The sequence below is a fragment of the Mobula birostris genome, chromosome 7, assembly GCF_030028105.1.
Source record: "Mobula birostris isolate sMobBir1 chromosome 7, sMobBir1.hap1, whole genome shotgun sequence".
Taxonomy (NCBI): domain Eukaryota; kingdom Metazoa; phylum Chordata; class Chondrichthyes; order Myliobatiformes; family Myliobatidae; genus Mobula; species Mobula birostris.
In genome coordinates this window covers 116,288,502-116,302,199 of record NC_092376.1, presented here as the reverse complement: position 1 = coordinate 116,302,199, position 13,698 = coordinate 116,288,502, and the positions used below count along the sequence as shown (strand labels likewise).

Genomic DNA, 13,698 nt, shown 5'->3' with positions numbered 1-13,698 from the left:
TATATTCACAACATAGATGTTATAGAACAGAGACTCCAAAAAAAGTAGACACAAGACACTGTAGGAACTCAGCAGGTCAGGCAGCATCTATGAAAGTGAATAAACAGTCGATGTTTCAGGCCAAGACCCTACTTCTTGGCCTGAATCATTGATTGGCTATTCATTTTCATAAATGCTGCCTGACCTGCTGAGTTCCTGCAGCATCTTGTGTATGTGTGCGTTGATTTGATTTCCACATTCTGCAGACTTTCTTGTGCAGATCGTGGAAAAGGAAGCAACACACAAAGAACAGTGGAACTCAGTTGGTCAAGTATCTGGACAATGAAGAAGTCTTGACCCAAAATATCAACAATCCATTGCCCCACCCCCCTCCCCCATATATGTTGCCTGACTTGATAAGTACTTCCAGATTTTTGTGTAAAACAGACTCCAGACAGACGGAAGGGTCAAAATAAAATAAAAATATTAAATGGTGGAGACCATGACAAAGAAAGGAATGACAAAATGTTAAACAAAATAAAAACAACTGATTTTTTTCCAAGGTGACAAGAATGTGAACCAGCCAAATGAACAGAGGGAAAAAAAAGAAAACCAAAACCATCCTACACCTGAAGTATTGCTTTCAGTTTTGGTTGCACCCCATTGTAGGAAGGATGCAAAGGCTTTGGAGAGGGTTCAGAAGGTTTTATAAGGATGCTGACTGGATTAGAAGTCATGTGCTATTAGTAGAGACTATGGTTGGACAAACTAGGATTGCCTTCTCTGAAGTAGCAGATTGAGGGAAAACCAAACAGGTTTATAAAATTATGAGGCATAGACAGCCATTATCTTTCTACCCCAGGATCAAAATATCCTATACTAGGGAATGTGTATTCAAGGTGAGAAGAGAAAATTCAAAGGAGGTATGTGGGGCAAGAGTTATTTTGCATAGAGAGAGGTTGGTGCTGAGAATGTGCTGCCAGAGGCGGATGGAGGCATTTAAGATGCTCTTAGGTAGGTAAATGAATATGCAGAGAATATGCATATGGACTTTGTGCAGAGGGATTCAATGTCATTAGCTTAATTGGTTTGGCACAGCACAGGAACAGGTTGAAGGGCCTGTTCCTATGCTTTACTGTTCTATGTTCTACATCACATCAATAATATGCATTCACACAACACTTAGGAAAGCCACATTTCAGACACAAATTTGCACTTTGCAAAGATGAAGAGGAAAAAAATTCATTTTTTTAAAATTTATTGAGATACAGCACGAAGTAGGTCCTTCAAACCAGTCCACCCTGCAATGTAAATTGTCCCTCATCACAGGAGAATTTGACGAATTAACCTACCAACCAATACATCCTTGGATTGTGGGAGGAAACCCACGCGACCAAGGAGAGAACGGACAAACTCCTTACAGGCAGCAGAGCGAAATTAACCCAGGCTGCTGGTACTATAAAGCTTTGTGCTAACCATTATAGTAAATACATGCTGCTGTGCAGGCTTAAGAAAGGTGCATGAAGGGAGAATGGACTGCATATGCTTCATAGGGTCTTCTGCACACTTGATCAGCACAAGGTGCCATCTGTGACAACTTACCCCTTTAAACAGTGACTCTGTGCACAGTTCATCTACAATAAATGTACTGGGATACTTTGACAGACTAGATACTGTCACAAACAATAAAAAGGATGTGTATTTGACCGCTGATAATCTGCCAAATATTCTTTATGTTTAAATGTCCAACATTCAAATAAATGTGAAAAGGTAAAACAAAAATACTCTTTCAAAACAAAATGGAACCAGTGTGTCCAAGATCACAAATCCTTAATAGTTTTACAAAGAACTTGAATACAATTGGTGATTCCAAAATCAAAAAACATCAACATTTTCTGATGCTAATTAACCTAGTGAATATTTCTAACCTGTTTTATATCTTCTGTCATGAATTATCACGTTCAATTGAACCAAAAAAGTATTTTTAGGCTGAACTCAAGATGCACATTTCTATTAAAAATAGACTACAACTTGCAAAGCAACGACTGTTCTAATGAAAGGTCATTTACTGACTCCCTAACTGATACTGCTTGATCTGATCATCTGCAGCATTCTGATTTTATTTTCCGGTTTCCACCTTGCACATACAAAGAAGTATTTACAAACACACTAATTCAGCCGATAACTAACAATCTTTGGCAGCCATGCTCAAGTGGATCAAACACATCAAAATAAATAAAAACATTAACTAACCTAGATTTCACCAAACAACATTTGTTTCAACAACTAATTACTCCAACAGACAGGAGTGATGTTCTAGCAGTTTGGGTTCAATCCTAACAGTGTGCAGTTTGCACGTTCTCCCCTTGACAGTGTCAGACCCCTGTGAGTTTGATTTCCTCCTACATTTAGGAGTTAATTGTGAAAGGTTAACTTGTTACTGTAAGTTATCTCTTGTGCAGATAGTTGCTAGGTGGACCAGGATGGGAGAGAAATAATAAACTGCCATTTGAAAGATGGGACTGAAGAAGGTATTCTGAAACACTGGCAGAAATTGGATAGGCCAAAAAGTCCCTTTTTATATGAGAAGAAAAGATGAGAAAACACAAGTCTTAAACAACAGGAATTCTGCAGATGTTGGAAATTCAAGCAACACACATCAAAGTTGCTGGTGAACGCAGCAGGCCAGGCAGCATCTCTAGGAAGAGGTACAGTCGACGTTTCAGGCCGAGACCCAAGATGCTGCCTGGCCTGCTGCGTTCACCAGCAACTTTGATGTGTGTTGCTTAAAACACAAGTCTTGCTCATTTTCAGGGAGATCTTCAGGGAGCAGTGTCTCAGAAAGACAGCGTCCATTATTAAGGACCTCCAGCACCCAGGGCATGCCCTTTTCTCACTGTTATCATCAGGTAGGAGGTACAGAAGTCTGAAGGCACACACTCAGAGATTCAGGAACAGCTTCTTCCCCTCTGCCATCCGATTCCTAAACAGACTTTGAATCTTTGGACACTACCTCACTTTTTTAAAAATGTACAGTATTTCCCTTTTTGCACTTTTTTAAATCTATTCAATATACGTAATTGATTTACTTTATTATTTTTTCTCTCTCTGCTAGATTATGTATTGCATTGAACTGCTGCTGCTAAGTTAACAAATTTCACGTCACATGCCAGTGATAATAAATCTGATTCATTTCACATAAAAGCAAAGGCAATGAAAATAATCATTGGGTGATTATAGATGTCTTATTTCTGATGTTTTCTGTAAGACATCCTTTCACATATTGAAAAGATGCACAGACACCAAGGGTGCACTTGAAGCTGAGACAGTTTCTTTTATACTTTACAGAGCTCGAGTTCACATACACAGCAGACAGCCACCAGTCATCGGCACCATATCCTCTTTTTTTAAACTGTGCTAACAATCGAAAGGCCATTTAAGCAGTACATACTCTAACAGATGCAAACGCCGAAACGGCTGAAAGCTGCAAGATCTCTATCAGGGAAGCGGAAAAACCCGGGGCTTGACCCCTGCCGCAGGCAACTTAATGGAGATTCCCCCCCCCCCACCCCGCGCTTCTCACCAGCACCTGACAGCCCGCCTAAGCTCCACACTCCCACCACACGCTCAGTAACACTGAAAGAAATTCAAACATGGCCTAAGGGTCTGCTCCCTCGCCGTTAAGAAGCGCCCGTGCAAGCGCACAGTCCTCTGATTCCCCAACACCGGGATCTCCGGGCTTTACCTGCTCCCTCACCGCGCCAGGGCCTGTCCCGGTCCCCGACTCCGGCTGCTCGCCGTGCGCCGGGCTCGGCGTCCCCTCCGCCGGACTGGGGCTGCGGCTCTCTCCGGCGACTGCACTGGCGCTGCCAGATCCCCGTTTGTTCTTCTTCCTCCGGCCGGCCACGCGTTTCTCCTCGGCACAGTTCATTCTGCTTCGCTTCGCTCCGCTCCGACCCGACTCGCTCCCAATCGGTCCACCACAAACCGCTCACGCTCCAGGGAAACACACTCCAATATGGCCGACAACGGGGACTGCCCGGGGGGGGGCACGATGTCAGCCGGAAGCAGGCAAAAAACACCTCATCTATCACAGGTACATGCACATAGCAGCGCCCACCATCTTTCATGCTGGCAGTGGCCAAGGCGAGGGTTCCATCAAGCTGCAATCTTCATTGGCGCCTGGTTAGAACTACGTTTATGTAGCGTCCGGTTCTATCCTTTTCAGAACCTCCCGGCCTGTTTTGTAACCCAATGGACTACTTTTGCGGCGTATTTGCAACTGCGTTTCAAGAATTGCAGCCACTTTGCACACAGAGTAGTCTGGCAGAACTCAACGATGCACGCAAGTGGTCATTGGAACTGAGTCACTGAAGTGGTACATTGTGCTAGTAATACTGTTGCTTCACAACCACTGTGCAGTGCAGTCGTGACCTCCAACGTTCTCTGTGTGCAGTTTGCACGTTCTCTCTTTGTTTGCGTTTTCCCGGGGTGCTTCGGTTTTCTTCCACACCCCAAATACACGTCTGGTCCACTTCCTCTTGCCTCATCCCTTCCCCTGACCTCTTTGTACTGGCTATATCCCCTCTGCTCTTTCAGTCCATATGAAAAGTCTCAAATGACCCCGAGTTCCCCAGACAGCTTGATTTCTGCTTCAGATTCCACAATCTCTTCTATCTATTCGAGAATTGATCAGTTAATTGGCCACAGTGATATGCTCTGAGTGGTATAATGTGGGAGCAGTTAACGGGAGTAGGTTTTGAATAAACGACTTTATGCATTGGGTGTGTGGCGGGCCAAAAATCCTGTTTCTGTGCTTTACAACTCCTGTGACCTTGCTCGCCAAACTGTGTGATTAAGAGGTGTCATTACTTAACACACAGAGAGAAGCAACAGCAATAACTTTAATTTACACAGTATATACCTTGAGTTATAGAGTCATTCAATTGCCGGTGCAAAATCTTCTGGACACTACTGTGCAAGTCCAGGCAAGCCCCAACCACAACCTCATCTTTTAAGAATACAGGAGGCCATTTGAGTTCATGTGGGCTGTCAGGGAAGCAGTCTCTTCATATTTCCCATAATCCCTGCAATTTGTTCTCTCACACATATCAATCAACCCCCTCTTTCATTCTGTTTGCCATTAATCTAAACCAAGGTATAATCTACTGTAAGTAATTAACCTACCTGCAGGTTTTAGAGATGTGAAAGGAAATTACCCAGAGGAAATATGGAGAACGTGCACTGATCGTACCTGAGTTCAGGATCACGCTTGTGTTCCTGGAGCTGTGACGCAGTAGCACCAATGCAGGCCATACAATGATGAAGCTGGATAAAATGGGAGCGGCTTCTCAGTAGAAGCTTAGAAGAATGTGTGGTAAATTTTAAGAAATTAGAGCACGCCTGATTGCATGACCTTCGAGGATGGTGCAATTAAAATCAGGGATTGCTACAAGGCCTGATTCCAAGGAGCACATATCAAAGAGTGTTCTAACATTGAAGGCCAGGAAAGGATTTGATAATAATGGACATTTTACTTTTTAATCACTACAGGGGGCCAATGTTTGTAACAAACATGACATGATAGGTGAAATGTGAGTGGGGTTTGTTGTTTGGACAAAATCAACAGATTGTTTATTTTTAATTTATACCATGCAGAACACAGGGGAACAGATGGCATTGTAATGGCATAGCCAAAGAGGAGATTGAGGGATGCATCAGCAGATGAAGTGATGTGGGGTGAAGAGGTTAAGGAAGTGAAAACTAGCAGCCTTGGTGGTGGCATGACAGATGGTTGGAAAAACATCTCAAATTCAAAAGTGACACCAGAGTCATGAATTGAGACGAGAGAGAAGCAGGTTTGCTCCCTAGCAATCAAAAAACAGTTCCATTTGACAAGGTAAAGGTGAAAAATAGAATGGTGCAAATTTATATATACTTGGGAGAGACAGAGATGTTGCAGGAGTTGGGAGAGAGGCCATAGTTGGTGACTTTCCCTTTGCATGGGCAATCATGGATTTAATCATGCAATTGTGGTCCCATTTGATTGGCTGGAAAACTCAGTTTCATAGAGCACCTTCATCTACTCCAAACTACTTTGAATAAAAAATCTTCTCACAAGGCCTTTGCTCATCACATGTATTGTTACATGGCCAACATTGCACAGGGCAAGAGATTGCCACTCTATTTAACCTCACTGCTGTAGGTAGCATCTTCCACCTATGATAATATGACTGTCTTAATTTTCAAAAGGCAGACTAAAAATTCAATTGCTGCGATGCCAATGCTGACATTCTCTCATTAATTCAGGTTTCTACAAGCTCAACAGTTCAATAAGCTTAGATTTTCCTTTATGTATTTATTCTTACACCTTATCCAACTTCATTTGAAATGCATTAACATGTTTAGAGACAAAGTGTATCATTTTCAGGGTACTTAACATAGTGAGCATTATTAAACCTTGAGTTTTTGTCAATTTACTGGTTTCTGGTGAAATGCTTTGAGGCTCTTCCATATGGAAGCATTCCTTGGCTAAACACAGAAGTTTTGATGTTTTCATTCCTTTATTTGAGTTAATAGCATTATTCGGCCCATGCTACCAACATTTCAAACAGATACCATGGACGTGAGGACATCTGTAGGTGCTGGAAATCCAAAGCATCACACATGAAGTGCTGGAGGAACTCAGCAGGCCAAGCAGCACCTATGAAAAAGAGTAAGCAGTTGACGTTTCAGGCCAAGACCCTTCATCAGAATTTACTTGTGCCCTGATGAAGGGTCTCGGCCCAAAACATCAACTGTTTACTCAGATACCATGGACTATGTGATCCAATCTAGGCTACCTAAATAATCTCTGACCTACCTAAATAACCTCTATTTAATTAAGATCTGGTAAAGATGGTTTCATATGGGCATGTGGCCAAGTGGTTAAGGCATTGGACTAGCGACCTGAAGGTCGTGAGTTCAAGCCCCAGCCGAGGGAACATGTTGTGTCCTTGAGCAAGGCACTTAATCACACATTGCTCTGCGACGACACTGGTGCCAAGCTGCGTGGGTCCCAATGTCCTTCCCTTGGACAACATTGGTGTCGTGGAGAGGGGAGACTTGCAGCATGGGCAACTGCTGGTCTTCCATACAACCTTGCCCAGGCCTGCGCCCTGGAGAGTGAAGACTTTCCAGGCACAGATCCATGATCTCGCAAGACTAACGGATGCCTCAAAGGTGGTTTCACTTCTGTCTTCTGAGATAGACAAAGATGGGATAGCGATGACCAGTGGGATAGCTTGTTGTATGATAAGGAAGATCACATCAAATTTTATGATATCTTGGATCGCTCTATTTAACCTCACTGCTGTAGGAAGCATTTTTCGCATATGATAATCTGACTGCCTTAATTCTCAAAAGGCAGATGAAAAATTCAATTGCTGCAATGCATTCTCTCATTGTGGTGCTTTCTGCAAGCACAGTAGTTCAATAATCTCAGATTCTCCTTTGTGTTTGAATTCTTACACCTTAACCAACTTAATTCAACATTCATCAACATGTTTAGAGACAACGTATATCATTTTCAGGGTACCGAACACAGTGAACATTATTAATAGCTTTAGCTTTTGCCAGTTTACTGATTTCAGGTAAAATGAGGAATTGGCCGCGGAGATGTGCACAGGTTTCGACTGTCAGGGAAGTGAAAGTTGGGGGGGAGGTGGTGAAGAGCGGATCGGATACTTTATCAGGGCCTGTCGGAGCGATTGAAAGACGAGCTGTCCACCCGGGAGATGAGCATCAACTTTGAAAGCCTCATCACCATTTTGACAGGCATCTAAAGGAATTGCTGTACTCTCTAGATCACAAGCCAGAGCCCCAGATCCGTTGCAGGCTGCAGGACCCTAATCAGCAATGCCCCCGGAGCCCATGCAGTTAGGGAGAGTTCTCTTACACCCCAAGGAGCGTGAGTGTCAGTGCTGAAGCCACTTGCGGGCTCTCTGCCAAGTAGCCAATCACTCAGGCATCAGATGTCCTCTGTGTTCAGGAAGCAGCACCCCCAGGTAGAGAGGAGCGGTCTTCAATCTTGTACGCTACCCCTGCCCCTCGTTCCACCGCCATAGTCCTACTCACTCTCCCTGTCCTCCTTCACACGCTGACGGCTCCACGTGCACAGGAGACTCTGTTGGATTTCAGCGCAGCAGACAAATTTCTGGACTTGCTCTGTATGCACCTTGGACTCCCTACCGAACCTATCTCTCATCCCTTCTACATCACGGCCATCAACGGACGTCCCTTGGGGCCTGGGATGGCGAGAGCATGCACACAGCCTGTGTGCGTGAGCACCGCGAGTCCATCCGATTCCTCCTTTTCCAACACTCCTCTCATCTTGAGTTCCCCTGGCTCTCCATTCAGGACCCTCACTTCACGTAGTCATCTGGTTTACTATTGAGTTGGTGATGCACCTGTCCGTAACCTCAGTTGATTTCACCCCATAAATCCACAGAGACAGAGGAAACCCTCAACCTCACCAAGCTCACACAGGGATACCACGACTTGGCCATCACCTTCAGTAAGAGGGAAGCCATCACAGACTAGAAGCCTGTGCGATCAATCTCCACCTGGGTACCACCCCTCACCGATGTTGTCTGTTCTCCCTCTCTCCTCCTGAATGGCTGCAGTGACAAAGTGCTCCAGCACTGCTTCGTTCAACCACCTCTGTCCCCAGCCGGCGCAGAAAGTTGAGGGTCTTTATCCCTGCTTCAACCACTGAGAACTCAACAATGTCACCATTAAGAACAGCTACCACTCTCGTTGTTGGCTAGCACATTTAAAACACTCAGCAGGGCCCAGATCTTCACCAAACTGGATCTATGAAGCACAGACAACCTGATTCGCATCTATAACGGGGGCGGGGGGTGAGCGAAAGGCCCACTCTCCTTCAGGAATCCTTAGTGATGCCTTTTGGACTTTACAACAGTCTACCCATTTTCCAAATCTTCATTAATGGGATCCTCCGAGACATGCCACACAGGTCAATTTCATTTATCTCGCCAACATCCCCATCTTCTCCACAGGCAGCCAAGACCAAGTCTGTCACGTCCGTTCGGTCTTTCAGTGTCTCCTTGGAAACCAACTGTACTGCAGACTAGAAAAATAGCAGTTCCACATCCCAGTCATTTCCTTCCTGGATTGTGTCCTTTCATCTTAAGGCAATGGACCTAGAGAAAATACATGCGTTGCTGAATGGCCCCGACCGTACTCCCTCCAGCAGATACAGCGCTTTTTGGACTTCTCCAATGCTGTTTCATCAGGAACTACAGCCAAATCGACACTCCTCTCATCTCCCGCACTAAATCTCCCACCTCAATAATAAGCTGGTCTATAGCCATAGACCAGGTTTTCAAAATGCTCAAGAGACGCTTCACCACCACTCTCATTCTTCGCCCTCCGAAGCCCATCGGACCTTCGGTAGTAGAAGTGGATGCATCTGATGTGGGCGCCAAGACCATTCTCTCCCAGCAAGAACCGGACAGAGAGACACAATCTTGTGCGTTCTGGCACAAACTCAACTCTATACAGCACCATTATGGAGAATGAGGCAGGGAGCTACTCATCATTAAATGGGCCTTAGAGGAATGGAGACGTTGGCTGATGGGGGAAACATCGAGTCCTTCCTGATCTGGACTGACTACGGGAACCTCATATCCATACAACAGACCCAACAACTCAACCCACATCAGATTTGCTGAGCCCTGTACTTCCAGCATTTCAACTTCACTATCTCCTACCGACCTGGCTCCAAGAATATCAAGGCAGACAACCTGTTGCAACAGTTCCAGGCAGATGAAACGGAGATCGACACTCAGCCTGTCATTCCATCCTCACCCTGGTCTCCTGGGATCTTGAGAACCAGGCCCTATAGCACCAGCTGCTCCAGCCAGCACATTTAACAACGACACGTACGTGCCTATGGCCGTGCACTCTAATGGGCCCACTCCTCATCCCTCTCCAGCCATCCAGGAGCATGATAGACTTTGGATTTTTAGTGACACAGTTCTGGGGACCCACCATTATCGCAGGTGTACGTCAATTCAACACTACCTGCCCTCAATGAACCCCGTCCATTTCCTCCAACCAGTGGCCCTTTGGACTCCTGAGTTCCCTACTGGTCCATCGTTGCCCGTAGGGGAATTAAAGATTATGAGGAAAAGGCAGGTAGTTGGAGATGAGTCCATGGGTCAGATCAACCATGATCTAATTGAATGACAGAACAGGCTCAACAGGCCCGATGGCCTACTCCTGCTCCTATTTCTTATGTTCTTAGGATTGTATACTGCGTACTGTACATATTTTGATAATAAATGTACTTGGAATCTCTGAGTCCTCTGTGCTATTTTCCCATTTCTGGATGTGGCACTTCAACTGGAGGTCCTTACTGTCGAGATCTCTGGAAATTCAAAGGCAGCTTTCTTCACAGTCAGCAGCAGGATTTTCACAATTAACTTTCTTCACAGTCAGCAGTAGGTACAATTGCTCTGGACCAACCGCAGAATTAAGGTGAACGTGTTCAACATTCTGAACCAAATGCTTTCTGTCAGCCGTTCAAGTGTGGCATGTCACACTAATATTGATGACTGTTTTGAAGACATTGTATTAGCTCCCCTGGGTTAACCAAGCTGGCACGAAGCATTTCCATCAAGCTTGCTTTAGATTAGAAGCTATTCCCAGTATAATTTTCATAAATTGTAATGGAAAACATCGAAAATTTTCCCTATTGTCATGTTAATTATATATGTCGTAGGCATGAAATTTACGATGCAGCTAATCCAAATGTGGCCATCAGCAGAAGATTGTGTTTACAATTCTGCATATTTTAAAACAAAATCTTGCAAATTAAATTTGACAAAGCAGTTTTGCTTTTCTCCCCCCAATTTGGCATGTTAGTAGAACTTCAAAACTGCAAAAATTAAAGAATGTCTCTAACTGTTCACGTGGCAATTGTTGAGATCGTATGAGATATAATCAGCTCGAGCTTCACTAAACCAATAAGTGCTCTTAATGCAAAATCTTTAAAGTCCTTTACCTTTTCAACCTATCACCTCCAGGCTTCTTACTTCATTCCCCCTCCCCACTCACCTAGCTTCACCTATCACCTTCTAGCTTGTTCTCCTTCCCCTGCCCTCACCTTCTTATTTTGGCTTCTTCACTCTTCCTTTCCAGTCCTGATGAAGAGTTTCAGCCTGAAATGTCAACTGTTTATTCATTTCCGTAGATGTTGCCTGATCTGCTGAGCTCCTCCAGCATTTTGTATACATCGCTCTGGATTGCCAGTGCCCACGGAATCTCTTGTGCTAACAAAGTGAATGTTTCAGGTCAATAAATTTTCATCAAACATCACTAGATCTATGATCTAGATCAGTTTTTTTTTCAAACCGATGGCAAACACGATCACATTGTTCCTGACTAAAAGTTCTGAACATATTGAAGTAAAAACAAAGAACATCAAGACCAACAAGAGATTTAAAAAAACGTAATTCTTTTGTAATCCCCCAAGGAGGTCAGCTGAGCTAAGAGATAACTGTTCAATGATACAGATTAGTTACCTCTTCAAACAGATTTCCAATATGGGAGACAGCAAGCTCATTGAAAGATTCAGGATTCACCAAACAAGCTAAAAACTAGTTCCACAGGTCCACAGCCCTCTAGGAAATTTCAGACTATCTGATGTTACATTGCTCTGGTAGATTTCATTAATTTGATTGAATTTTTCTTGAACCCCTGTACTCTAAATCTGCACTTACGATTTCCATTCAAAAACTTTAGCTCCCAGTGCTACCTCAGGGTGAAATCCCCATTCAAAAACATGTAACTTGGATTTGTTTTATCTCTGTTCTAGGCACCTAACTTAAACTAACTTCTTCAGAATCAGAATCGCTTTATTGACAGTATGTGAAACTTACCGGAATTGATTGTGGTTTGGTGCCAAACATAAAACACAGGACAATACCATAACAGACAACATAATAGCAACCAACAACTTACAAAACAATAGCACAAACAGCCATGGGCAATCAACAATTAGCAGAAAGAAGCGATGCAAATAATGCCAATAAGCATTGTGTCCTAAAATATTCATCTGCCATAACAGCAGTAGCAGCCTCCAGTACTCTGCTTCTAAAATAAAGTGACAACATTTATTAGCTTCAGTTCCATATATGAGCCAACAAGTTCCTCAGAATCAAGTTTAATATCACTGACATATGTCATGAAACTTGTTTCTTTGTGGCCGCCATACACTGCAATACATAGTAATTTAAAAAACTATAAATGACAATAAGAAATATATTTTTAAAAATTAAATTAATTGAGTAGAGCAAAGTTGAGGCAGTGTACATGTGTTCATTGTTCATTTGGAAATCTGATCATAATGGGGAAGGAGCTGTTTTAAAGAGTTGAGTCTGTGTCTTCAGCTTCACATATCTCCTCCTTGATGGTAGCAATGAGAAGAGGGCATGTCTGGGGCGAATGGGGTCCTTAATGATAGCTGCTGCCTTCTTGAAAGCATCGCCTTTTGAAGATGTCCTTGATGCTGGGGAGTCCAAGTGCCCAAGATGGAGCCCACTGTGTTCACAACTTCCTGCAGCTTTCTCAGATCTGGTGCAGTCACCCCACCCATACCAGATGGTGATGCAAGCAATGACAATGCTCTCCACAGATCATTTGCAAGAATCTTTGGTGTCATACAAAGTCTCCACAAATGGGTTATGAAATATAGCTGCTGTTGTGCCTTCTTTGTAATTGCATCAATATGTTGGACATAGGATAGATCTTCAGAGATGTTGACACCCAGGAATTTGAAACTGCTCACCCTTTCCACTGCTGGTCCCTCGACTTAACTTTCCTGAAGTCCACAATCAATTCCTTGGACTTACTGACATTGAGTGCAAGGTTGTTGTTTCAGCAGGGCTCAAACAGCTGATCTATCTCACGTCTCATCACCATCTGAAACAGTAATAAATCTGCCAGCAATAGTTGTGTCACTGCCAAATTTATGGATGGCATTTGAGCTGTGCCTAGCCACAGAGTTGTGAGTGTCGAGAGAGTAGAGCAATGGGCTAAGCATGCATTCTTGAGTTGAGTTAGTGTTGATGGTCAGCAAGGAGGAGATGTTATTTCCAATCTACTGACTGTGGTTTCCTAATGAGGAAGTCAAGTATCCAGTTGCAGAGGAAGGTACAGAGGCCCAGGTTTTCCAGCTTGCTGATTAGTACTGAGGGTATGATGCTAGTGAACACTGAGCTGTAATCAACAAACAGCAACTTGATGTAGGTATTACTATTGTCCAGATGATCCAAGACCAAGTGGACAGCCAGTGCAATTGCATCCACTGTAGACTTGTTGTGACTTTAGGCAAATCGAGTCCAGGTCCTGGCTCAGGCAGGTATTGATTCTGACCATGACCAATCTCACAAAGCACTTCATCACAACAGATATGAGTGCAACTGGGCAATAATCGTTGAGGCAGCTTACCTGCTCTTCTTGGGCACTGATACGTTTGTCACCCTTTTGAAGCAGTGGGAATCTCTGATTGCAGCAGTGAGAGATTGAAGATGTCCTTGAACACTCCCACTAGTTGGTTGGCACAGGTTTTCAGCACCCTACCAGGTACACCATCAGGGCCTGATACCTCGCAAGGGTTCACCCTCATGAAATATGTTCTGACGTCGGCCTTGG

General features: G+C 43.9%; 1 protein-coding gene across 2 annotated transcripts in view; it reads right to left on the bottom strand.

Annotated features, from left to right (window-relative positions):
• fam193b (family with sequence similarity 193 member B) overlaps nucleotides 1-4,009 on the bottom strand; it is a 105,182-nt gene extending 101,173 nt beyond the window's left edge. For both annotated transcript variants that reach the window (XM_072263670.1, XM_072263671.1), the window contains exon 1: nucleotides 3,725-4,009. In XM_072263670.1, coding sequence (XP_072119771.1) covers nucleotides 3,725-3,910 — 186 coding nt within the window. In that variant the 5' untranslated portion in view covers nucleotides 3,911-4,009. The remainder of the gene's footprint in view (nucleotides 1-3,724) is intronic.
• Between the last annotated feature and the right edge of the window lie 9,689 nt (nucleotides 4,010-13,698).